This window comes from Amblyomma americanum, chromosome 3, assembly GCF_052857255.1.
Source record: "Amblyomma americanum isolate KBUSLIRL-KWMA chromosome 3, ASM5285725v1, whole genome shotgun sequence".
NCBI classification, from domain to species: domain Eukaryota; kingdom Metazoa; phylum Arthropoda; class Arachnida; order Ixodida; family Ixodidae; genus Amblyomma; species Amblyomma americanum.
In genome coordinates, this window is record NC_135499.1 from 18,007,142 (window position 1) to 18,034,580 (window position 27,439).

Genomic DNA, 27,439 nt, shown 5'->3' on the forward strand with positions numbered 1-27,439 from the left:
GTGTTACCGTTCACATTTATTGGTTTTAACTATACTATCGTCTCACCCGACGGCGAGGAAGGTTTTTACAATTTTCGCAGCCTCAAGTCCATCTTCATGTTAAAAGGGCCGCAAAAATTAGGTGTTTCAGCTTGAGTTTAAAATGCTTGCGCTGTGTAGAGTACAGGCCACCGAGCGTCTATGCCGCGTACGAGACCTCAAAAGCGAGCGGGAATTTTACAATAAATTTTTAAAAATTCCCGCTTTCGCACCTCGCCGCGACGCGCGGTGCCGGGCTTCCACGCGAAAACCTGGCAGACGACGTCACGTCTTGCAAGTGACGTCAGCAGCGGGGGGTTATCATTGGTTCACAGCGCCAAATTCTTTCAGACGTCACGCGCTACCGCGGCGGCGGCCACTCCCAACACTCCGCGCGCGCCGTAGCCGGCGGAGGTAGGGGAGGAGCCGAGTGAGTGAGGCCGAGTGAGTGGGGCCGGCGGAGGAGCGCCGCCGTTTTGGCGTGCAAAAGGAGAGGGAAAGGTGCGAATACGCGGAAGTTCAAATTTTGTCTGCGTATAACTCCGCTTCCACAAAACGCATTAAAATAATTCTTGCTGGAGGATAATTATGAACCGTCGTCTTTTAATACCCCAGACATATCGCACGTTAATTGAGACCCCCTTTCTGGGTCCCCTTAAACTTGTAGCTTTGTTCCGGCGTGTTTTATTGGCGCTGTATTTTTTCATTTATTTATTAACTCAGTATTTCGCGTTTTGATTTTATGACGCCACTTTTTTTCTTTCATTGTCTGTTTTGTGGCCTAGATCTTAAGTTTGAACTCCTCTAAGGACTGGTTTCCGGTTATCTTTTAGGTTCCCAGCACAAGTGCGCACAGATTTCCAACGCGACCTCAGATTGTCGGGGCTCACATGGTTTCGCGTTCCCGTTGACGGCTGTTCCGTCACCTTTTCCAGGGTTTTGTTGTTATATTTGCTTTCGGTGCGGTCTTCTTTGCCGTACGCTTTGCCCTCTCTTCATCCTTCTCTCCGCCTTTACCCACTGTATATATTTCTGCGCGTTGCGCGCGTTTTCATTAAAGTTGCTAGTCAGCTGTGTGTTCCGTGTTCCATGTGTCTGTCTACGTTGATGCGTCCCAATTTTCATGCTGGCACAAAGATGGGTTGTTTCTATATTTGCATCTCATTGTGCTTTTGAATGCCCTCCCTTTTACGATCCGTGATGGGACTGACAGCATCAAATAAATAAATATAAAAAAGAGACGATGAGACAGGCGCTTCTCACAGGCCCACACAACGATAGCGCCTGTCTCGTCGTCTCTTGCTCTGTGCTCTCTTGTTTGGCGCTTTGTTTTCTACAATCCTCGCAGGAATTAGGAACGCTTGCAAAGACAGCAAACCGTATCAAATAAACACTTCGTGACATCGTTACCACAAAGATTTTCCATCGGTTTGAAGAACGTTGGACCGTGCATATCAAGCACCTACCGGGGCGACTTGCATACGTCCTTGGAGTCGACGCAATTTAAGCATTCATAGGCAAGTATCCAGTATCCAACGAGGCAGCTTGCATTGTCACCAGGAACCCTGGTACAGTATACTAAGAACCATTTGCTTACAACGGCGTGAAAAAGTACCGTGGCCGCCATGGCCGCTTCAGAATTCAAAGGAAATGAGGTCGTGTGACGAGATCGCAGTCCTCGGCGTCGTCTGCTCGAGTGCGCCTACGGGATATTGTTCGGCAATACGCCTCCGGGTGTAGCGGTAAGTGGAAGCGAAGAAGAAAGCGCAATATTGGAGGCTGAACCTAAGAAGATCACCACTAGTAGGTCCATACCCAATCCCCCCACTAGGAAAAAAAATAGAATGACGATGAGTTACATAAACATGCAAGGCAAGACATAGAACAGCTTTTAAAGGACGAAGAAGTAGGTGTGTACCTGAAATGCGAGACAGATCTCAGGGATCTAGAAGATCCACCGTTTATTGATGAACTACGTCTGGGAACAAAACAAGAGAACAACAACGGAGAAGAAGAGAGGAGGGGTAGGTACGCGGAAAAATGAAGGAACCAACTGGCAAAGAATAAAATCAACTTGCAAACATGTCTGGGTATCAGGTACAATTGCCGGTAAAAGGACACGGCTAGGAGTAGTTTATTTAGGGACAGTGGAGAAATGGACAAATGTTCGCGGTGGCAACTGGAACCGTCGATCATGTGTGCCACTGGCTGACGCGGACGAGAAACCACAGCCATCATATCGGCCTGCCGCTGGTGCGGGGCCGTCAAGTGAGGGCTGCAGGTGATTTCGTTTGCTCGAACTACGCTTGAGAGCAGCACGATCTTGGCACGCAAGTGCGTTAGTCATGTGGTTGATTTTTCATTTCGCGGGGTTTCTTTGGAGCTGAGAAAAAAAGACGCACGTGAAAGTTTCCTTATCGTAAATGATAGAATGGGGGTTTCTGAAAGTGCTCGACAACTCTTCAAATTGAATTTGTTGTCAAAAGTTATTATGTATTACTTTTATAATTAAACTTAGTTAAAGTAATAATTAAATGCGAAAAAAACAAATTTCATGTGGTGCGAAAGATGGCATTCACCAATGTGCAACTTGTTTCACTCGTCTGCATCTAATAATTTATTTTTAACCTTCGGCTCAAGTTAGCTGGGATACCCGGTAGATGTACCAGTATATCGGCCATCGATGTGGAACACCTCCCGGGACCATCATTTTCATAAAATTTGGGTGCGGCCCGTTTGCCGCAGAAATGACGAAGCGGTGTCAAATGAATTGGCATGTTCCTGAAAATAAAAGTACTAATTGAGATGAAGCCCTAGGTATGTGTGGGATTCGCAACAATGACCTTTCCGTTCCCACACCGTGCATTCCTAGGACCTTCATTACGGCCGAACTGTTTGGAGCAGGGTTTCGAGATGGTGTCAAACGATTCGTCGTGTGGTGATGCGCACGTTTATGAAATTTATCAACGGTTATAACAAGGCAATATACCGGATATAGCGAAGGTGGCTGCAAATCGCGATATAGTACAAAATCCACGAGGTAGATGGCGCTGCTTGTTTCTGAGACCGCTCGTGACACCGTCGGAGGCGGACGCTTTTTTTTTTCGGAGCTCCAGCGACTACGTCTGAAGCTAAGTGCCTTTTGGTGTTTGCGCTTGTACATGCTTTCGGGCAGTAGTTTTAAACCGAGTTAAGGGTAGAAAGGCTAGCGGAAGTGTGTGTACCGAAGGTTTTTGCGTAGAAATTTTGGAAGGCTTTTACCTTGCGTATTGCTGAAAGTTTTTGTTGTAGGATTTTTGGCGGGCGTCTACGTTGCGTAGTGCCGAAGGTTTTTGTGTAGGAATTTTGGTGGGCTTTTACGTTGTGTAGTGCCGAAGGTTTTTTGTGTAGTAATTTTGGCGGGCTTTTACGTTGCGCAGTGCCGAAGGTTTTTGTGCAGGAGTTTAGCGGGCTCTTACGTTGACTAGTGCCGAAGGTTTCTTCTCTAGGAATTTTGGCGGGCTTTTACGTTGCGTAGTGCCGAAGTTTTGTGTAATATTCTTGGCGGGTTTTTACGCATAGGAATTTTGGCGGGCTTTCACAAGGCGTAGTCGGCAGGACGATGGGTCGGCAAGCTAGGAAAGTTAAGGAGGACAAGGACGGGGAGTTAGTACAGTGCCAGGAGTGCGACCGTTGGTGTTATTTAGATGAGACAGGGCTCGGGAGCTTAGCCGAGGCGGATGAGGCTAGCTTCGTGTGTAAGATGTGCAAGCGGTTTGGGGACGCCGTTCATGCGTTAAAAGGGGAATGGGAAGCTGGGTTTAATGCACTTAATGCGGACCGGCAGGTCGAACGAGAGGCACGGATTAAGCTGGAAGCTCAGGTCGCCGATTTGATTAAAAAGGAGGATAATAATGCCGCCCTGTTGAAGCGAATGGTGGGCGAGATTAAAGAAGAGCGGGAAAAGCGGACCCAGCTAGAAAAACAGGTTGAAGCGCTCAGGTCGCGGCCGGCTGGGCACCCCAGTTCGGAGAAGGGTCAGGTGGGGGACGAGGCTCGTCGATCGTACAGTGCTGTAGTGCAGCGAGCATTGAGTGAGAAAAATGAGAACGAAATGAAAAAGGTTAAAGCGGGCATGGAAACTCGCGACAATAGCGTACAGCGGCAGGAGAGTCAGCTAGAGCGATCCGGAGGCCAACAGATGGAATTAGGAAGCGAACGTTTGGGGCGCAGGAGAGTTCTGGTGGTCGAGGACTCGAATGTAGCGAGGGTTGAGGGAGGCGTTCTGACGGCAGTGAAGGCAGACAGGCGGGTGCAGGTGGAGGCTCAGTCGGGAAAGTGCATGGTGGATGCAATAGCCAGAGCCCGGGAGGTGGTGGTGGGCAGCATGGATCGCGAACACCTTGTGGTCATCCATGCTGGTCTCAATGATGTACTGCAGGGGAGGAGCCAGAATCTTGAGACGCAGTTGGAGGTGGGGATGCGTAGGCTCAGAGAGGCCTCTGAGAGTGTGCATGTGACCATATGCACAATCCCAGAGGTCCAGAGGCAGGCTCGCGAAACGGAAAGGAGGGTCGTGGAGACTAATCGGGTAATTAGGCTATTGAGTCGACGACTAAGATACGAGGTGATGGAGGTCAACAGGGAAGTGTAAGAGGTTAGGCCCCACCCTTTTGCACAGGATGGCATCCACTACGGTGGTGCCACTGGCAAGAAGGTGGGTAGTAGGATAGGTCGCCAGGCAACAGCTTTTTTGGGGGGACCCAGAGCTCTGAAGGAACCAGTGTAGAGAAGGAAGAATTAAGATCAAACGGACAATGGAACCATAGGGGAAGAAAGAGACGCAAGCGCCAGGGCCAAGTTAATTCAGATATAGGTTTCATTAACATGCAAGGTGGCAGGAATAGACTGAAATGGGAGGAAATAGAAGAACAGTTAAGACAGGAGGAATTAATGGTATATGGTTTAGCGGAAACACATCTTATAGACATGGAGCAACCACCCTGTAACCCAGTCTACGCAAGGGAATATTGCAATAGAACAGAGGGCAGCAGAAAGGGAGGTGGAATCGGGGCATTCATTCATAAAAGTATGAATTTTCAAAGGGTTAGACTGGGATGCAGGGAACATTTATGGCTAAAAGGAACAGTGGCAGGCAAGCAAACACTCCTTGGCTTTGTACACCTGTGGACAGGGTTTAATGACAAAGAGGAAAACAGGAAAATGTTAGAATGTATTGCAAGCGACATTGATGAGCTAGGAGGACAGGGCGAGATAATTATATTAGGCGACATGAATGCACACATAGAAGACCTGGATGGGTACACGGATTCGACAGGAAGCATACTGCAGGACATGTGTGACAGGCATGATTTAGTTGTATGCAACAGCACCAAGAAGTGTGAAGGGCTCATAACATGGGAGGCGGGGAGTCTGCACTCGACGATAGATTATGCACTAATGTCACAGAGGATGTATAACATATTAGGGGTAATGAGCATAGATGAAGATGGTTCCAGAAGTCTAGGTAGAGACCACAAGCGTATCAAGTTGAGCTTCAGAAGAAAAAGCAATGTAGGACTGAATCAAGATAAACAATCAGGGGGAAATTTTTACTCAGAAAAGCAATTGGAAGTAGCAGCCAAACAAATCGAGAAAGTAATTTTTGAGGATAGTGAAACAGAATGTACTTATACCAAATTAACTCGATTACTGGAGCTAGAGCTAGCTAAGGTGCGAGTAAAGCTAAAAGGGAAAAGATGCAAACCCAAGAGTTGGTGGGATGAGGAGGTCAAGAGGGCAATAAAAAAGCGCAAGGAAGCATCCAGGGAACACAGATATTCCAAGAAGAGGGGGGAACCAAAACCCGAAGTAGACAGAAAATGGGATGCCTTCATAAAGTGTAGAAGGGACGCATCCTATTTGATTAATGAGAAAATTAGAAGAAAGGGTTCCCAATAGATGTCAAAAGTAAATAAAAAGGATAGAAAAGCAGCCCAAAAATTCTGGAAACATCTAAATGCAATGAGTAATAAAACTAGGCTAGAACAAAGGTTTATTGTTACAGATGAGGGTATTCGACTAGAAGGGGATGAAGCAATAAAACACATAGGAACAAAGATGACGGAAAAATTTTCAGCAAAGCACGTGGTACATAATTTATCGAAGGAGGATAGACCGGTTACAGCAATAGCTTCACTTGAGCAAGGAGAGTGGGAAAGGGCAGAGAAGGTTCCTAGTGGCACATCAACAGGACCAGATGGTATCCCGATTATGTTGATAAAGAAGTTAGGACCAAAATCCAAGCAAACATTAATACAGGTAGTGAACAAAATGATAGTGGATGAGAAAGTTCCCGATGAATGGCGATTAAGTAGAATGAACATGATATATAAGGGAAAGGGGGACAAAGCAGACGTAAGTAACTATCGCCCCATAACAGTGACATCTGTGGTTTACAGGGTGGTGATGCAAATTATAAAGGATAGACTGCAGGCTTGGGTGGAGAACGAGGGGGTGTTAGGGGAACTACAGAATGGGTTCCGGAAACAAAGGAGGTTGGAGGACAATCTATTTTCATTGACACAGTGTATAGAAATTGCGGAAAAGGAACATAGGCCCTTATTTGCTAGCATTTCTGGATATTAGGGGAGCCTATGACAACGTTACTCAGGAGCATTTGTGGGACATATTGGGCACATTGGATGTGGAAAATGAAGTAATTAATCTTTTAAAAGATATATATAGAGGTAACAGAGTGCTCATAAAATGGGAAAATGTATCAGGGCCTGTAGAGATACAGCGGGGGCTTAGACAAGGATGTCCTCTGTCCCCTTTGTTGTTCATGTTGTACCTGCAAGGTTTGGAGGCCAAGCTAGAGGGGAGCGGACTAGGTTTCAACCTATCTTTTTTCAAGCAAGGGGAATTGATTAAACAGACATTACCGGGACTAATATATGTGGACGATATAGTGATAATGGCTGACAACAAGGAAGACCTACAGAAGTTGTTAGACATATGCAGTACAGAGGGAGATAGATTAGGCTTCAAGTATAGTAAGGAAAAATCTGCAGTCATGACATTTAATGAAGAGGGCGGCGAGCATAGAATACAGGAGTTCGAGCTAAAAGTAGTGAATGAGTACAAGTATCTTGGGGTGTGGATAAATAACAGTGTTGAGTATCTGACAGAGCATGAAAAATATGTAATGAATAAAGCTAGTAGGAATGCAGCTGTAATGAAAAATAGGGCACTGTGGAATTACAATAGGTATGAGGTTGTAAGAGGGATCTGGAAAGGGGTGATGGTCCCTAGCCTGACCTTCGGGAATGCGGTCCTGTGTATGAGGCCAGATGTTCAAGCAAGGCTGGAAATTAGGCAACGGGGAGTAGGGAGGTTAGCTTTGGGAGCACATGGCAATACACTAAATCAGGGGGTACAGGGTGATATGGGATGGGCGTCTTTCGAGAGCAGAGAGGCTAGCAGTAAGATAGCATTTGAGGAACGATTGAGAAGGATGGAGGAAAAGCCGTGGGCTAGGAAAGTTTTCAGATACCTGTATATAAAGAATGTTGACACGAAATGGAGAAACCGAACTAGAAAATTGACAAGCAAATATCTGGACAGCAGTAAGGGGGCAAATCAGCAATTATCGGTTAAGAAAAAGGTTAAAGGAACAGAAAGAGCCTTGTGGAAAACAGGGATGCTGACGAAATCGGCACTAGAAACATACCGGACCTTTAAACAGGAAATTGTCAAAGAAAATATCTATGATAATTGTAGGGGAAGTTCTTTGTTGTTTGAGGCCAGGACTGGAGTTTTGCGGACTAAGACGTATAGAGTCAGGTACCCAGAGATAGACACTTTGTGCATTGCGTGCGGAGAGGAGGAGGAAACAGCTGAACACTTGATACTTTTCTGTAAAGGGCTTCACCCTACAGTGGAAGGCAGCGGGGCTGACTTACCCAAGGCATTGGGGTTTAGGGATAGTGAAGGGAAAGTGGATTTTAAGAGGTTAGAAGTAACCAAGCGAAGGTTATCTGATTGGTGGCTAAAAGCAAGACAGGAGTAAAATTTCACAAGACATGGCTAGGTGGCTTGAGCCACCGCCCGATGTAAAGGGTTCAGCCGTATCCGTCCATCCATCCACCAAGGCTTGTGTCTGCTTCTCTCTCAGCTTTTCGCTTGTGACGCCGTCGGAGAAGGACGCTTTTTTTCGGAGCTCCAGCGACTACGTGTGGAGCTAAGTGCTTTTTGGTGTTTGCTCTTGTACATGCTGTCGGGCGGTAGTTTTAAACCGATTTAATGGAAGGAAGGCTAGCGGAAGTGTGTGTGCCGAATGTTTTTGTGTAGAAATTTTGGCAGGCTTTTACGTTTCGTAGTGCTGAAAGTTTTTGGTGTAGGATTTTTGGCGGGCTTTTACGTTGCGCAGTGCCGAAGGTTTTTTCTCTTTTTGCAGAAAATTTTGCGGGCTTTTACTTCGCATAGTGCCGAAGGTTTTTTCTGTAGGAATTTTGGCGGGCTGTTACGTTGCGTAGGCCGAAGGTTTTTTTCATAGGAATTTTGGCCGGCTTTTCCGTTGCGTAGTGCCGAAGTTTTTGTGTAGGATTTTTGGCGGGCTTTTACGTTGCGCAGTCGGCCTGGACGGTCGGTCGACAAGCTAGGAAAGTCAAGGTGGACGGGGACGGGGAGTTAGTGCAGTGCCAGGAGTGCGACCGTTGGTGCCCAGCAAACAACGTACCTCCCCAGGAGCGCCCAGATAGCAATGTCCCTGTCCCACTACAGCATTTATCGAACATTTCCAGGCCGTAGAGGCAGGACAAAGAAACACAAGCAAAAAGGAAGTGCGCCCACTAATGTCCTAGAAACGTTTTTTTGAGGCTGTTAAGTAGAAATAAAAACAAATCATACCATTTTGGTCCCAGAAAGGTAATTGGGATAACATTTTTGGGACCAATACTTTTCAACAAAGAATACAAATTGACTCCTCGCTCCCTTTTCTCTCTCCCTCGCTCCAAAAGCTACGGGGACAGTAGATTTTGCGCTTGCACTCGCCGTTTTGAGAGATCAGACAGTTTTGTTCGAACAGCCGAAGGAAGCGCAGTTCACCCCGCATCTCTCGTGGGCCGTCGGCTCCACGCTGCAAGCGGACAGGCGACGGCGGTCTGCCTTTTCATCGCATTGCCGGGAGCGGCGGTCACCAATGTGCCCGTCTTCAATAGTGTTTCCAACTTAAGCACGGTGCGGTGGTCCCTGCAGGCATCTCCAACTACCAGCAGTCCTCGTTGCGCCGCTGTCAAGCAGAGGCGCAGTAATGGGCCTCCCGTCGCTTGCCCGGCTTCCTCGCTGGACGGAAGCCATTTTGCGCACACGTATTCGCGCAGCCCCTAGCCGCTCGCGCGCAAACCCCAGCGCGCAGCAGCTCTTGCTCTCATCACTGGGCTGTCGTGAACTGCGTAGCTGCGAATTCATGGCAGCTTTCCCGCGCACCTCGGCGTGCCCCCATAATTCCTTTTGGAACTGGTGCAGCGGCGCGCGGCGCATCACGTCGTTTGCACAGCTTCACGGCCCTACAACATAATGGCGCTCTTACAGGCGTCGTTCGCGGCAGCGGATTTCAAGGCAATGGGCAACTCCTAGTGCGCACTCTGCATCCCTCAGCGCCTCCGATGACTGTGGGGTGTTGTTGGCGGCAGCGTGGCCGTGTACTGCGATCATAGGCGGGAGAGATCTTCGGACGCCCACCAGACCCTTGCGGCGAGTGCCCATGGATTAACCTGCTCTACCTACATTGCCGTCCTGTCGCAGCGGTATAGTTTTTGTGTTTGCATATTTGCAGTGTTTGTTCGTTTTTCAAATCCGCCATCACACAACTTATCGCTTTATTTATCTCGATTGATCGCAGCCAGGCAGAGCTATTCTACGTTGTTCCGGAATGTTCTAGTAACTTCGCGCTCTTTATCTCGAAAGTTTGCTATCAGCTTTAAATTGAGCACGGCCGACAGCGGCGGGCATTTTGTTCGACGACTGCCGAGCACGCTTGTCGCTTCGCCGCCGCCGAGTGATTCAGTCGATTTTGGGTGCAAGTCATACAATAAACAGTTTTCTTTTAGAAGACCCTTTCGTCCGTCTTCATCGCTGCTTCGACTGCTGTCACCACTACGTGACAATACCAGTAACCTGAAACCGCGTATCGGTATAGTTCGCCAATATCGTCTTTCCTTTTGGCACCCAGGTTGCTCTTTACATGCGTTTTATTTTGCCTGTGCATATATGCTTTTGTACCCTTTAGAATGTTTGCTTAAGGTACATCAACTTTCAGCCTGTATTATGTTTTTATTACTCTATTTTTTCAGATTTCTCAGAGCTAGTGAAATTTTTGAACATTATTATTTGCTGGTGTCGTAGTGCTCCGTACATTGTCGTTAAACGGTGCATACATATGCGTCTCCTGTTTGTATTCATTTAAATGCAAAGAGCACATCTAATAAACTGAAATTACATCTGCATTGCTCTGCTATTTCCTGTTATATGGGCGGGATCGGGCGACTTTTTGAATTAATATTTGCTTCGATAGCGCTTAGATATAGCGATTCGTGACAGAGAAATTGATTATCTGCGTGCGATGTCTTAATATTTCACCACGTGTACATCTTACGCGTTTTTCATGCTTCTTTCTTTTCCTTCTTATACGAGCGAGATGTATATATTCGACGAACGTGCAATAAAAATCTAGTTGTTAATCAGCGTCGTGTCCCGCTTCTTTTTTTGTCTCGTGCTGCGCTGCTCCCGTCACAAGATCTTGCACCAACCAGCCCAAATTTTCACCTGGTTAAAGCACATTTCATGCAATCGGGTAAGTCTGAATGGCCTAACCAGCAAGCATTCACGCGAGTTGACAGATGTATTACACCACCTGTAACGTAAGCATGTGCCTGAAATTTGGCACATATGTGTGCTTAGATGCCTGAAGTCTGCATGAAAAAGAAGAAATAATTTTATTGAACCATAGCCGAGAAATCTAGCATTAGCTTTTTGGGTCTGTCCCTGGAACGCACAACTTTTTGGGCACGGCTAGTTGTGGGGACGTTTTTTGGACGTCTTCGGGAAAAATAACCTGGGGACATTCCAAATGTCCTGATGGGATATTTCTGGGAGATTTTGAGCAGGTTTTGTGTTTTGTTGGGTGCTATTTAGACGAAACCAAGTTCAGGAACTTAGCCGAGGCAGATGGAGCTAGCTTCGCGTGCAAGATATGTAAGCGTTTTGAGGAGGCCGTTCAGACGTTGAAAGGGGAATGGGCAGCTAGGATTAAGGAACTCAAAGGGGACCTGAAGGTGGAACGAGGGGAACGGATTAAGTTTGAAACGCAGGTCGCCGAGTCGCTTAAGAGGGAGGAGACTAATGCCGACCTGTTGGAGCGAGTTGTGGGCGAGCTGAAGGAGGAGCGGGAAAAGCGGGCCCAGCTAGAAGAGCAGTTAGAAGCGCTCAGGTTGCGGTCGGCAGGGCACCCCGTTTCGGAGCAGTGTCAGGTGGGGGGGGGGGGGGGGGGGGGGGGGGGGCGAGGCTCGTCGATCCTACAGTGCTGTAGCCTCAGCAGGCTTTGAGTGGGGAAGAGAGGGAGGTAAAAACTCGCGACAGTAGCGTACGGCTGCGGGAGAGACAGGTAGTGCGATCCGGAGGGCAACAGTCGCAGTCAGGAAGCGAACGGTTAGAGCGGAGGAGGGTTCTGGTAGTCGGTGACTCGAACGTAGCGAGGGTTGAGGGAGGCGTTTTGACGACAGTGAAGGCGGACAGGCGGGCGCAGGTGGAGGCCCAGTCAGGGAAGTGCATGGTAGATGCAATGCCCAAAGCCCAGGAGGTGGTGGGGGGCAGCAAGGATGGCGAACACCCTGTCGTTATCCATGCTAGTCTCAACGATGTGCTGAAGGGGAGGAGCCAGAACCTCGAGGAGCAGTTAGAAGCGGGGATGCGTAGGCTTAGAGAGGCCTCTGAGAGTGTTCATGTGACGATATGCACACTCCCAGAGGTCCAGAGGCAGGCTACCGAAACGGAAAGGAGGATCGTTGAGGCTTACCGTGTAATTAGGTTTATGAGTCGACGACTAAGATACGGGGTAATGGAAGTTAACAGGGATGTGTACGAGGCCAGGCCCCACCTTTTGCACAGGATGGCACTCACTACGGTTGTGTCACTGGCAAGAGGGTGGGTAGTAATATAGGTCGCCAGGCAACAGCTTTTTTGGGGGGACCCATAGCTCGGAGGGAACCAGTGTAGAGAAGGAAGAACCAAGATCAAAGTGACGATGGAACCATAAGAGAAGAAATAGACACAAGCGCCAGGGCCAAGTTAATTCAGATATATCTTTCATTAACATGCAAGGTGGCAGGAATAGTCTGAAATGGGAGGAAATAGAATAACAGTTAAGGCAGGAGGAATTAATTGTATATGGTTTAGTGGAAACGCATCTTAGAGACATGGAGCAACCACCCTGTAACCCAGACTACGCATGGGAATATCGCAGTAGAACAGAAGGCAGCAGAAAGGGGGGTGGGAATGGGGCATTCATTCATAAAAGTAAGAATTTTCAAAGGGTTAAACTGGGATGCAAGGAACATTTATGGCTAAAAGGAAAAGTGGCAGGGGAGCAAACACTCCTTGGCTTAGTATACCTGTGGACAGGAGCTAACGCCAGAGGAAAACAGGAAAATGTTAGAATGTATTGCAAGCGACATTGATGAGCTAGGAGGACAGGGCGAGATAATTATATTAGGCGACATGAACGCCCATATAGAAGACCTGGATGGGTACACAGATTCGACAGGAAGCATGCTGCAGGATATGTGTAACAGGCATGATTTAGTTTTAAGCAACAGTACCGAGAAGTGCGAAGGGCTCATAACATGGCAGGCAGGGAGTCTGCACTCGACGATAGATTATGCACTAATGTCACAGAGGATTTTTAATAGATTAGGGGTAATGAGCATAGATGAACATGGTTCCAGAAGTCTAGGTAGTGACCACAAGCTTTTCAAGTTGAGTTTCAGAAGAGAAGCCAAAGTAGGACTGAACCGAGATGAACAATCAGAGGAGAATTTTTACTCAGAAGGGCAATTGGAAGAAGGATCCAAACAAATTAAGAAAGTATCTTTGAGGATAGTGAAACAGAATGGACTTATACCAAATTAACTCGATTATTGTAGAAAGAGCTAGCTAAGGTGCGAGTAAAGCTAAAAGGGAAAAGACGCAAACGCAAGAGTTGGTGGGATGAGGAGGTCAAGAGGGCGATAGAGAAACGTCAGGAAGCGTCCAGGGAACACAGATATGCCAAGAAGGGAGAACCAGAAGTTGAAGTAGACAGAAAATGGTGTACCTTCATAAAGTGTACAAGGAAAGCATCCTATTTGATTAATGAGAAAATTAGAAGAAAGGGTGCCCAATAGTTGTCAAAAGTAAATAAAAAGGATAGAAAAGCAGCTAAAAAATTCTGGAATCATCTAAATGTAATGAGTAATAACACTAGGCTAGAACAAATGTTAATTGTTATAGATCAGGGTATTCGACTAGAAGGGGATGAAGCGATAAAACACATAGGAACAAGGATGACCGAAAAATTTAAGGAAAGAAATGTTGCACACAATTTATCAAAGGATGATAGACCGGTTACTGCAATAGCTTCACTTGAGCGAAGAGAGTGGGAAAGGGCAGAGAAGAAGGTTCTTAGTGGCACGTGAACTGGACCAGATGATATACCGATTATGTTAATAATGCAGCTAGGACCAAAATCCAAGCAAACATTAATACAGGTATGGAATAAAATGACAGTGGATGGGAAAGTCCCCGATGAATGGCGATTAAGTAGAATGAACATGATATATAAGGGAAAGGGGGACAAAGCTAACGTAACTACCGTCCCATAACAGTGACATCTGTGGTGTACAGGGTGTGATGCAGATTATAAAGCACAGATTTCAGGCTTGGGTGGATAACGAGGGGGTGCTAGGGGAGTTGAAAAATGGGTTCCGGAAACATAGGAGGTTAGAGGACAATCTGTTTTCATTGACGCAGTGTATAGAGATTACTGAAAAGCAACATAGGTCCCTATGGCTAGCATTTCTGGATATTAAGGGAGTCTACGACAACGTTATTCTAGAGTATCTGTGGGACATACTGGGCCCATTGAATGTGGAAGATGGTGTAATTAATCTTTTAAAAGATATATATAAAGGTACCTTAGTGCTTATAAAATGGGGAAAAAAGGGTATCAGAGACTGTAGAGATACAGCGGGGGCTTAGGCAAGGATGTCCTCTGTCTCCTTTGTTGTTCATGTTGTACCTGCATGGGGTGGAGTCCAAGCTAGAGAGGAGTGGACTAGGCTTCAACCTTTCTTTTTTCAAGCAAGGAGAATTGATTAAACAGTCATTACCGGGATTAATATACACCGATGATATAGTGCTATTGACTGACAGCAAGGAAGATTTGCAGAAGTTGATAGACATATGTGGTACAGAGGGAGATACATTAGGTTTCAAGTTTAGTAAGGAAAAATCCGCAGTCATGATATTTAATGATGACGTCGGTGAGCATAGAATGCACGAGTTCACGCTAGAAATAGTGGAGGAGTACAAGTATCTTGGGGTGTGTACAAATAACGGCACTGAGTATCTGACAGGGCATGAAAAATATGTAATGAATAAAGGTAGTAGGAATGAAGCTGTCATGAAAAATAGGGCACTGTAGAATTACAATAGGTATGAAGTGGTAAGAGGGATCTGGAAAGGGGTGATGGTTCCTAGCCAGACTTTCGGTAATGCGGTCCTGTACATGAGACCACATGTTCAAGTAAGGTGAGAAATTAAACAACGTGGCATAGGGAGGCTACCTTTGGGAGCACATGTCAATACACGAAATCAGGGTGTACAAGGTGATATGGGATGGGCGTCGTTCGAGAGCAGAGAAGCTAGCAGTAAGACAGTATTTGAGGAGGAGTGATTGAGAAAAATGGGGGAAAAGCAGTGGGCTGGGTAAGTTTTCAGATATATGTATATGAGGAATGTTGATACGAAATGGAGAATGCGAACTAGAAAATTAACAAGCAAATATCTGGACCGCAGTAGGGGGCAAATCAGCAATTATTGGTTAAGAAAATTGTTAAAGAAACAGAGAGAGCTCTGTTGAAAACAGGGATGCTAACGAAATCAGGACAGGGAACATACAGGATTTTTAAGCAGGAAATTGCCAAAGAAAATATCTATGATAATTGTAGGGGAAGCTCTGTTGTTTGAGGCCAAGACGGGAGTTTGGGGGACTAGGACATATAGAGTCAGGTACCAGGAGATAGACACGTTGTGCGTTGCGTGCGGAGAAGAGGAGGAAACGGCTGAACACGATACTTTTCTGTAAATGGCTTCACCCTACAGGGGAAAGCAGCAGGGCTGATTTATCCAAGGCATTGGGGTTTAAGGACAGTGAAGGGAAAATATATTTTAAGCTTGTAGAAGTAACCAAGCGAAGGTTATCTGATTGGTGGCTAAAATCCAGAGAAGAGTAAAATTTCATAAGTCACGGCTTGGTGGCTAGAGCCACCGCCCGATTTAAATGGTTCAGCCGTGTCTATCATCCATCCATTCAAGGTTATCTGATTGGTGGCTAAAATCAAGACAAGATTAAAATTTCACAATGCCTGGCTAGGTGGCTTGAACCACCTCCTGATTTAAAGGGTTCAGCGTCATCCATCCATCCATCCATCCATCCATCTATTCATCCATTTTATTGCATTTCACCCATCCATCCACCCCTTCTCCATCCGTCCATCCGTCATTCCATCCATCCAACCATCCATCCATCCATCCCATCGTTCTTGCATTCCATCCATCCATCTATTTTATTCAATTCTACCCATCCCTCCATCTTTCATTCATCCATCCACCCATCTATCTATCCATTCATTGATTTCATCCATCTATCCCCGAATCCATCCATCCATACATCCATTTTATTGCCTTTCACCCATCGATCCATCCCTTCATCCGTCCGTCCGTCCGTCCGTCCGTCCGTCCGTCCGTCCGTCCGTCCGTCCGTCCGTCCGTCCATCCATCCATCCATCCATCCATCCATCCATCCATCCATCCATCCATCCATCCATCCATCCATCCATGCATCCATGCATCCATGTTATTGCCTTTCACTCATCGATCCATCCCTTCATCCGTCCATCCGTCCGTCCATCCGTCCGTCCGTCCGTCCGTCCGTCCGTCCGTCCGTCCGTCCGTCCGTCCGTCCATCCATCCATCCATCCATCCATCCGTCCGTCCGTCCGTCCATCCATCCATCCATCCATCCATCCATCCATCCATCCATCCATCCATCCATCCATCCATCCATCCATCCATCCATCCATCCATCCATCCCATCATTCTTGCAATCCATCCATACAGGAGGTATTGCGAGGCCTGAGGTGGGAACAGTTGGGAATAAGAATAAATGAAGAATACCTAAATAATCTGCAATTCGCTGATGACATTGCCTTGCTGAGCCACCCAGGAGGTGAACTGCAAATCATGATCAATGAGTTAGACAGGCAGAGCAGAAAGACGGGTATAAAAATTAACATGCAGAAAACCAAGGCAATGTTCAAAAGTATAGCAAGAGAACAACAGTTCACAATTGGCAGCGAGAGCCTGGAAGTTGTGAAGGAATACGTCTACTAAGGGCAGGTAGTGACAGCTGATACCGATCATGAGATGGAGATAACTAGATCAAGAATGGGGTGGAACGCATATGCCAGGTTGTCGCAGATCATGAGTGGCAGTTTACCAATTTCCCTCAAGAGAACAGTGTACAACAGCTTTATCTTACCGGTACCCACCTAGGGGGCAGAAACGTGGAGGCTAACGAAAATAGTTCAGCTTAAGTTAAGGACAACACACGAGCCATGGAAAGAAAAATGATAGGTGTAACGTTAAGAGACCGGAAGCGGGCAGAGTGGGTGAGGGGAAAAACGCGGGTTAATTACATCCTAGTCGAAATGAAGAGAAAGAAATGGGCTTGGGCAGGGCATGTGTTGCGAAGGCAAGGTAACCGTTGGTCCTTGAGGGTAACGGAGTGAATTCCAAGAGAAAGTAAGCGTAGCAGGGGCGGCAGAAGGTTAGGTGGGCGGATGAGATTGAGAAGATTGCAGGCAAACGGCGGGTGCAGATGGCAAAAGATAGAGTTAATTGGAGAGCCATGAGAGAGGCCTTTGATCTGCAGTGGGTGTAGTAAGGCTCATGATGATGATGACATTCCATCCATCCATCCATCAATCTATTTTATTCAATTCTACCCATGATTCCATCCTTTATCCATCCATCCACCTATCTATCCATCCCTTCATCGATTCCATCCATCCATCCCATCATTCTTGCATTCCATCCATCCATCTATTTTCAGTTCTACCCATCCCTCCATTCTTCATCCATCCATCTATCCATCCCTTCATCGATTCCATCCATCCATTCCATCTATCCCCGAATCAATCCATCCATGCGTCCATTTTATTGCATTGCACTCATCCATCCATACCTTCATCCATCCGTCCGTCCGTCCGTCTGTCGGTCAGTCCGTCCATCCATCCATCCATCCATTCATCCATCCATCCATCCATCCATCCATCCATCCATCCCATCGTTATTGCATTCCATCCATCCATCTATTTTATTCACTTCTACCCATGCCTCCATCCTTCATTCACCCATCCACCCATCTATCTATCCATTCATTGACTCCATCCATCCATCCATCTATCCCCGAATCCATCCATCCATCCATTCATTTGTACATCCATCCATCCATCCATCCATCCATCCATCCATCCATCCATCCATCCATCCATCCATCCATCCATCCATCCATCCATCCATCCATCCATCCATCCATCCATACATACATACATACATACATACATACATACATACATACATACATACATACATACATACATACATACACCCGCTTCTACGCTTGAAATAAACGTGGTAGCTGCGGGAAGAGACTAGCTCGCCACGGTAGTTGTTCACCTCGCGACATGGCCAAAGGTGGGCATCAGCACACCGTGAGAACGCGACCATGCGAAGGTCTCGTACGGATCGAGAACTACCGATACGGTGCAAGAGTATTTTTCGATGTTTTGAACGAGACCTCGATGTACTGCTGGAAACAAAAGCAGTGCGTAAAACTAGCTTTGGGTAGACTTGAAAGGCGCGCCACTTTCCAGGAGCGCCTACCCCGAAGACAGACGAAAAGGTAACCGTTTCCAACCGTATGCATGTCATTTCGCTTGTTTCAATTCGTGGTGCCCCATCTTGGCATAAACAGAGCGTAACAGAAGCAGTGAGTCTCTCGCCTGCGAGTTTCATGTACCAGCTTTGCGCCGTACAGCTCGTTTGCGGCCGAGCAAATCAGATGCAGGCTGGAGCTGCCGCTGAGTTTCGCGATTTACAAGCCATGGTATAAACATTGCGCAATATTTTGCAGTGTATCTGCACGCTCGTCCTATGCTTGTGGGCCTCGAACGTCTAATACGAGACGCGTACCTGCGGGTCGCGTGGCAGGAGCAGCCTCTGTTCGAGGTAAGCAGGCTTCCTTGTCGGAATGGCTGGCCTCTCGAACATCGATGCTGCGGCCATGGACGTCAGGTACGACGCGGCGCCCGTGGACGTCAGGTAGGACGTGGCGGCCGCGCTGCCGGCGTCCGTGCGCGCGTACGCCGGTTCCGAGCAGCTGTCGGCCGTGGAGCTCTCGGTCAGGTACTCTTCCTCGGTGTATGTGCGCGACATGTGTCGGAGGACGGGCGCCGACGCCGTGTACGTCGACATGGGAAGCAGGAGCGGTGAGGCTGGCGCCACCGCGGACTGGAATCCACCGCCTACGTTTCCGTAGTAGTCGTACACGATGTACTGCGGGGAAGACACAACCGGGGGCGCTGATGTAGCCACCTCGGGGACGAACTGCGGTTGTGGCTGCTCCAAGAATACAGGAGCGTAGTCCTGCGAAGAGTACTTCTCGACTAACGCCGTGCACTGCTCCTCGACTGGCATGGCGCCGAATGCGTCCTCGTACGCCCACTCCGACCCGCCGCAGATGCTGGGAGCCTGCCACAATGGCAGGGCGGGCTCCAGGATGTCTGGCTGGTAAGACACCGGTACTGGAACCTCGTAGTCCATGTCGCTGCCCTCCACGATTGTCTGCGCCATCGAGCTCCACAGAGGCGACGTCGGTGCCACGGTGCAAGGCGCAGCCGGGTAGCTGGGGCCAGTGGGTACCATGTAGGTGGCGCAAGACACGGTGCTCGGCTGCGACAGAACGGCCGCCGTTGCGTGCGGCGCGCCCTCCACGATGTGCGTGGTGCTGAGAACTGGCGGCGCGGTTACGATAGCGGGAGCCGACACCCGGCCCGTGACCATCACCATGTCTTCCGCCAGCAGCGGCTGAGCCTCCACTGCTGGCAGCGCCTGGGGGGGGGGGGGGGGGGGTGGGGGGGGGGGGGGGGAAGCAGGCACAGCATAGTCGGTGGCGTGTGTCTTGGGACACTGGAGCCGTACGGAACGGCACAAATCAAGTCCGCGGGTCAGGACTAATCACGTCTTGGAATTTGCGACAGCCTTTACTGTACATTATTATGGAACATGGTACCAGCGCAAGAAACAAGGACGAAGGGAGAAGACAACACGAACGCAGGACTTCAACTGAAATTTATTGCACATTTGCGGGACTTTTATATGCATATATGCATATTGTCCGCATATAAATGTCCCGCAAGTCTGCAATAAATTTCATTTCAACTCCGGCGTTCGTGTTGGCTTCTCCCTTCGTCCTTTGTTTATTGCACACTTGCGGGACTTTTATATGCGGAGAATATGCATATATGCATATAAAAGTCCCGCAAGTGTGCAATAAATTTCAGTTGAAGTCCGGCGTTCATGTTGTTTTCTCTCTTTGTCCTTGTTTCTTGCGCTCGTACCATGTTCCATAATAATGCAAACCAACTCGCCCAGCTGTCTGACCTTATATTTACTGCGCACTCGTATTAGGAGTCTAGGACACACACAGCCAAGCGTCGAAAATCGAGGGCTACGCGCGTAAGTACGAGACGCTCTGCAGCAGTTAAGCGCATCCAGCGACGGACTTGAATAACTTCGAGCATTGTGGCCTGCGCACTTCTGCCATTTCAATGTGGTTCAGTTTATGTGTTAATGCGTACAATAAAACCGTATACTGCAGAAAATGCTATAGGTGGAGATCAAGAAAGGAAAGACTGACAGGGAGACCTTGAACAAAGCCGGTTATGTATAAAGCTGGAAATAACAGGAGCAGTGTATGAAGCCATCATGAGAAATACAAAATTTAGAATCACAATACGCAAGAAAAAAAAAGTCAGAGGCAACATAAAAGCGCTACAGTAAATAACACAAAATTTTCGCAGTGCTACATTATGCTTAAAAACAGAAAAAAATAATAAATTAAACAACGCAGTACATCGGTTTCAGCATGTCAGACACACAGCAAGCCTATACATACATCTTCGCGCGATGAAGAACTGATTGTATCTGGTTTATGGGGTTTAACGTACCAAGAGACTCAGGCTATGAGGACTTGGAAGTGGAGGGCGCCACATTATTTCAGCTACCTGCTGTTCTTTAACTTGCACCGACATCGCACAGTACAGGGGCCTTTTGCATTTCACCGTCATCGAAATGCGACCGCCTCGTAGTGGGTCGAACCCACGTCTTTCGGGTCAGAAGCCAAGCACAACTGAGGCACCACGGCGGCTGTATGAGTGAACAGTGAAGGATACTTCATTTTCGCAACGCAAAGTGTTTAAAACCAAGTGCCCATAAATATGGTTGTAAACCTACCGTACTAGTCCCGACTTTAGGTAAAAGAAGATTATTATGCTCTTTAAGCCAGGTAGGATTGGTATTGAAAATCTGATTAGTAACGTAATAAATAGGACCCTAATAATTTATTATGCAGGACATAGGCGGTTACTTGAGATTGAATAAGTTATGAAGTGTTAACACGTTTAGGGTGTGAAACAGGGATAAAGAGCGAAACTGAACGACATGAGTATCATAGCTTTATTATGTAGGCCCTGAAGCCTTCCAAATGCGTTCGAAATATGTATTTTCCCGGAAAGGCACAGAAATGTTAGACGACTGTAGATATAGGCATAATATAATGGTTGTGCGGTTGAAAACACGCATGTTTTGATGATGATGTGGACGGCGAACGCAACATAGTGCACGTGTGAATCGGCATGGCAGGGTTTGTTTAGAGTGACGCCCAGAAATTTGGAAGCCTCAGAAATTTGCACAACATGATTATCCAGCGTCAGGGATGCCAGCAAGGCAGAATGAAGTAACAAGAAGGTTATTTTGGCAGGATTCACTTTAACACGTTGCCCATTGAAATGTTATTTGCTCTTTGTGAAGCGCCCGTTGGAGTATTACGGCAGATTTCTGACTGGCATGAATGGTTTATAATCGTGCATATCGGGTGTTTCGCATAAGATGTGCTGAAAGTTTTAAAATAGGTTTTTGAGTTAGAAGAGCGCTTTTTTTGCGCAGCTACTCGCACTTGAATTAGACAACTAACAGCAATAGTTAAAAGGTTAACTGTTGAATATAAGTTAGCATGCCTACTTGTTGAAACGAAGAAAAAGCCATTCACAATATTTTACGACAAACACGCTCCTTTCCACTACAACTTTTTCTCAGCAGAGAACGCAATATTAGAGCCCTAAGCTTCAGTTAGCGGACTTATCACGAGTAGTTGCATTCCTAAACAAGGAAATATCATCAGCGAATTGTATTTCTTTTTTTAAGAACTAGTTGCGCGTGCGTGCGCGGGTTGGTTTTTATGGCGCATAAGCATTTGATGCTATCATGCGCCGAATGAAAGGTTGGCAAAATCTTACAGTTGTGCTGGCGGGCAACTAGTTCTTAAAAAAAAGAAATTCAATTCGCTGATGATATTTCCTTGTTTAGGAGAGCAGCTACTCGTGATAAGTCTAAGTCATGAAAAGGAGAACAGCGCAAACACAGGATCAGGTCGAGACAAAGATGCTAACTGAAGCTTAGAGTGATAAGTCTAATATTGCGTTCTCTGCTCAGAAAAAGTTGTAGTGGAAAGAGGCGTGTTTATCGTAAAATAAAAGAATTGCTTTTTCTTCGTTTTAACTAGTCGGCATGTTAACTAATATTGAACAGTGAACCTTTGAACTATTAGTTTGTTGATTTATTGAAGTGCGAGTAGCCCACCATAACTAATATCCATATAAGATTTTAATTCCAAAATGCTGTTACCTTTGGCGCTCTGGCCCAAAGAAATTTGATCCATATCGCGCCAAAATACAAGCGCTTTCAAAATCCTTGCTGCAGGGAAACCAACCCCAACTGTGCATGTAACTCGTCTAAATAGCCAAAATTTTTTTGGGCCACAGCGCCGAGGTAAACTGCGTTTTGTAAGCGGTGGGCTACACGCCGCTCAAAAAATAAGGAGACTAACAGTAATAATTAAAACATTAAACATTAAGTATTCAATATTAGCTAACACGCCTACAAGTTAGCACGTCTCACCTGTATTCCGGTGCGCTACACCGCTAGCAATGCTGTTTATTTTTATTCTATATTATACTGCAGATCAGGCTACAGATCCAAGCAGAACAAATACATATGCAGATATTACAGATGCAAGGGCAGCAAGTAAAAAGAACAACTAAAGAAACAAGGCATGCAGAATGGCTACGCACTGACATTCATCCTGTCGGTGAATTCTACTCGCTTATGGTACGCGGGAAAAAGAAAAATCTAAGTGTGTCAGTTTTACCAAAGCCGAGGGTAAGTGAACCTAGATGATGGTGACGAGTGATGCGTGTAGCTAAAAATGATAAGTAGGCTGCAGGATCAAGAGCGAATTTGTTTTTTATGAGCAAGGAAAGAAATTCTCGTCGAATATTTTTTCTTCTAGCCTCAAGAGGTTGGATACAGTTAGATTTCCTAAAAAACGTGGATGCTAACGAAAAGAGTTCCGCTTAAGTTAAGCAGAACGCAGCGAGCAATGGAAAGAAAAATGATAGGGGTAATGTTAAGAGACCGGAAGCGGGCAGAGTGGGTGAGGAAACAAACGTGGGTTAATGACATGTTAGTCGAAATCAAGAGGAAGAAATGGGCTTGGGCAGGGCATGTAATGCGAAGGCAAGATAACCGCTGGTCCTTAAGGGTAGCGGAGTGGATTCCAAGAGAAAGTAAGCGCAGCTGGGGGCGGCAGACGGTTAGGTGGGCTAATGAGAGTAAGAAGTTTGCAGGCATATGGTGGATGCAGCTGGCAAAGGACAGAGCTAATTGGAGCGAGATGGGAGAGGCCTTTGCCCTGCATTGGGCGTAGTAAGGCTGCTGCTGATAATGATGATGAGATTTCATTAGCTCAGACAGAGAATGAAATAGTTAAAATTGAGAATAAATAAACCTTATGACCTTTTTGGATTCCTTCAAGTTTCTTAAGTTTGGTATCAGTATGAGGATTCCACACTACGCATTCATATTTGAGCTTAGGCCTGATGAGGAAGTTATACGTGAGCAGTTTAACCTGATTGGGGCTTTGGACAGTTTATTTCTTAAAAAAACATAGTTTACGAAAGACGGACGAGCAGATATTTTCCACATGTGAATTCGAGGACGGACTGTTAGGAAATATTACACTTAATTATTTAAAACTGAAAATTTCATGCAATGGTGCTCATCCAAGATGATAACTGTGACAAAAAATAATTTCTTATTACGTGTCACGCGAAGGAAGTTTGTTTTTCTTTGTTTAGGGGCATGCCCGATTTCTGACACCATGAAAGGATGTAAATTACAGAGGTATGTATGTCAATTTGGTGATTAGAACATGTAATGTTACGCTACAGCAAGCAGTAATCCGCAAACTAAGTAATCTGTACGCCAGGAACAATTGTGCCGATGATGTCATTAATATACAGCGAAAATAAAGAAGATCGAAGTAAACTTCCATGAGGCACTCTATAAGCGACTGCAAGAGCGTCCGATTCCGCTCCATCGATAAAGACACTGCTTATGGTTAAAGTCTGAATTCCAGGTAAATAATATTTCAGGAAGGCCAATAGATTTAAGCTTTACTTATGAATTTGTCACGAGGAACTTTTTCAAAAGCCTTGCTAAAGTCTAAGAATATTAGGTCAACCTGGTATTACTGTCTGAGGGCAATTCAAGCGAGTGAACGATTGTTACTAGTTGGGTTATTGTTGAATATCCTTTACAAAAACCATGCTGAAACTTGGATAGAATAGAGTGCCGAGTTAGGAATTCATTTGTGCGATTAGCAATAACGTGTTTAAATAATTTACAGCAAGATGAAATAAGAGAGATTGGGCGGTAGTTTGATAGCATTAAACGATCCCGTTTCATAGGTATATACGGTAAATAAAGCTACAAATATATAATGCATTATTTGTCTCGCAAATAAGCTATTGCTCATTAGTCTGGTTGAAAACAACTAAGACCAACCTAGAAAAAATTTACCTTCTGCAAAAGAAATTTATACGTCACATTGCCAATCTTGATTACCTCAGCCACACACCGCAAGCTTTTGAAACATTCAGTGTGTTAAAAATTCAAAGTTATGTATGAATTTCGAATATTGCTTTCATTTCATCTGTCGTCATCCTTTAGGTCTATGATAGAAGGCACTGCGCTACTGAAACAGAACGATCACACAGTTAATACTCGCAACACAGACACTTGGTTAGTTCCCCATTTTCGCACTTACTATAAGTTCCAAGCACTACAGCACAATCTTCCAGTAATTTTAAATAGATATAAAGACATAAATAACCCTACTAAGAAAGCATTGCGTGAATTATTTCTTCAAAAATAATTCCTGATTTATAATTCGCGCCCAAGTACAGCTGCTCCCTTGTATCTTATGTAAATATGTTTTCTGTATTTCCCTATTGTAATTTATTGATGATTTTGTGCTTTCTGGCTGTCCTGTTTTTTTTGTGAAAACTGTAACCTGACTATGTGTTCGTTTTTTTTGTGTGTGTATGTAAAAGTTCTCAACAAAGTCTGCTTCTATGCCTTGTAACGGCTGCCTGGGCCTTGTCAAGCTGTATACCTACAGCTTTTAGTCCAGGCAGCCGCCAGAATTTTCTGGAAAATAAATGGAATTGAAATTGAAATTCGGGTGGTCTTCCAGTCACCTGGCAACTTTCAGTTCGCAAGTATGCTTGAAACATTACATACAAAAATTTGCAAGTGATTCGGAATATCTCCGAAGAAAAATGTTCGAAATGTTATGAGGCCACATGCTTTTTGGATTTAAAGTTCAGTAGCTTAGAAGATATTCCAGCGTAAGAACCAGAATTGACTTATGTGTCACGAAACTGTGCGAATGTAGGGGTACATGAACTGCAATTTGAATAGACGCTTTGAAAATATGTATTAAAAAGCTGCGCAATGGATCTCTGGTCTGTGATTATGAAACCGTTGACTGATGTCTGTGACACAATAGTCTTTTTACCGCTTATGTAGTTCCAGAACTTTTCTGGTGCGTTTTTTATAAAGGTAGGTATAAAGACGTACTGAAATAGTGATTTTTTGGAATCACGAACTGAATGTGAAACGTTCTCCTGTTTTTTCTTGGTTATGCCAGGTTGCACTCGCTGCGATTTTAGCCGTTTTATTTTGCGCTTCTGGTGTATGATATCGAGCGTCATCCATGGTGTCTGTTTGTTTGCTTTCTTTCGTTTGTTTGGGACGAAGTTTACAATGCAGTAATGGCACATGCGCTTAAAACTGTTACACAGGACGCAGGCGTGAGTGTCACCGAATTCAGTCAGGCAGCTTTCCAGATATTCTACTATGCAGGCGTCATCGGCACAGGAATATTCGTTAAATGATTTAATCGGAGAATTCTGGTGCTTCTTAGGCAATAAAAGAGGAAATAAAACATCTGCTAAATAATGACCAGAGAGCCCCTGCTCGAATTGTACAGAATATTCAGCGATATCACGTTTCGTAAATACCAAATCTAGAACAGAATTGCTTGAACCATGTACGCGTCTTGGCTTATCCACCACTTAAAATCATGCTCTAGCTTTATACCAGACACGACATCGATGCTTTGGTTATGATGCGAACATGTTTGAAGCAGCTCCCAGTTGGCGCCAGGTAAATTGAAATCCCCAATTAGAAGAGTTCGGTTCTTTTGAACTTGTGAAATATGTATCTGCAGTTTGCTTAAGTAGCTCGCTGGGGAATCAGGAGTCCTGTAGATTGCGCACAGAACAAAGCTATAACCCTACCATGTCAAATCTAAGCACAAGCATTTAAGGTCAGCGATATCGTCCAAAATGAAAGCATCTATTTGATTTTTATTAGCACAGCCACACCACGCCCCCTAGATGACCTGTCGTTTCGGGTTACCTGATACGTGGGAGGAAAAAACTTCGTGGTCTAGTATTAGTTTGAGAGTGACGTCATGCCCGATATTCCACAGTGGGTGACCCAGAGCAGTTGATTCGACAGTGGGTGGTCTTAAAAGGAATCCTGAGTTTCCACAATACTGGCCGTAACCTGAACGAGCCTGTTTTTCATTTAATCCCGAACGAAAACATCTTTTTTGATCCTTAGCCTATCATGCACGAGAAAAACCTTCCGTTTAGCATCCCTTTCTCTCTTTCCACTTTCCCACAAAAGCTTGCGTTTTTTAAGAGCTGAATGGGAATAGTAATTTTGAATGAAGATTACCGTACCCTTTTATTTTCTTCACGTTTGCTTGTATTGCTTTCTTATGAGCAGAATTTTGGAGATATATGATGACTGCTCTTTTCCCGCTTTTCTTTCCGAGCCTGTGAAAGCGCCCAATAGACTTGACCTCCAGATTAAGTTTATCATTGAAGACATCTTTATCTAGCGTTTCTCTTAATGGCTCTTCTATCTCATCAGGGCTTTCAGCAAGCCCGTAGAATACTGGATTCGAGCGCCGACTACGGTACTCTAGGTCTGTCAGTTTTCTAGTTTTGAAGGTCATGACTGTTTCAATCTACAGCAGGTTGCTTTAAAATTGCTCAGTGGTGTCTGAAAACAGCCGGAAAAACAGCCGCGTTCTGTCACTGAAAAGCCGTGCGTGGTTGCGTACAATATTTTCTTCTTTAAGTGCGACTCTGGCTTTTACGGCGCAGAAAAGAGTGCCTCAACTATATTGTTTGTATTTGATGAAGTTCATTGGGTAAACAAAGCAGCTTTTATATTACTCCTTTACAGTGGAATCCGATGCGCAACCAGCTTACTGTCCGTTGCCTAGAAGGTATTTACTAAGGTAATCGCTAAAAGAGTCAGGCCAACCTTAGACTTTAATCAATCAAATGATCAGGCAGGCTAT

The 27,439-nt window shown here is 45.7% G+C and overlaps 1 protein-coding gene across 1 annotated transcript in view; it reads right to left on the reverse strand.

The window, feature by feature from the left end:
* Nucleotides 1-27,439, reverse strand: part of LOC144124465 (uncharacterized) — a 237,836-nt gene that overhangs the window by 103,348 nt on the left and 107,049 nt on the right. Inside the window, exon 2 of the mRNA XM_077657144.1 lies at nt 18,571-19,488. Coding sequence (XP_077513270.1) covers nt 18,571-19,488 — 918 coding nt within the window. The remainder of the gene's footprint in view (nt 1-18,570; nt 19,489-27,439) is intronic.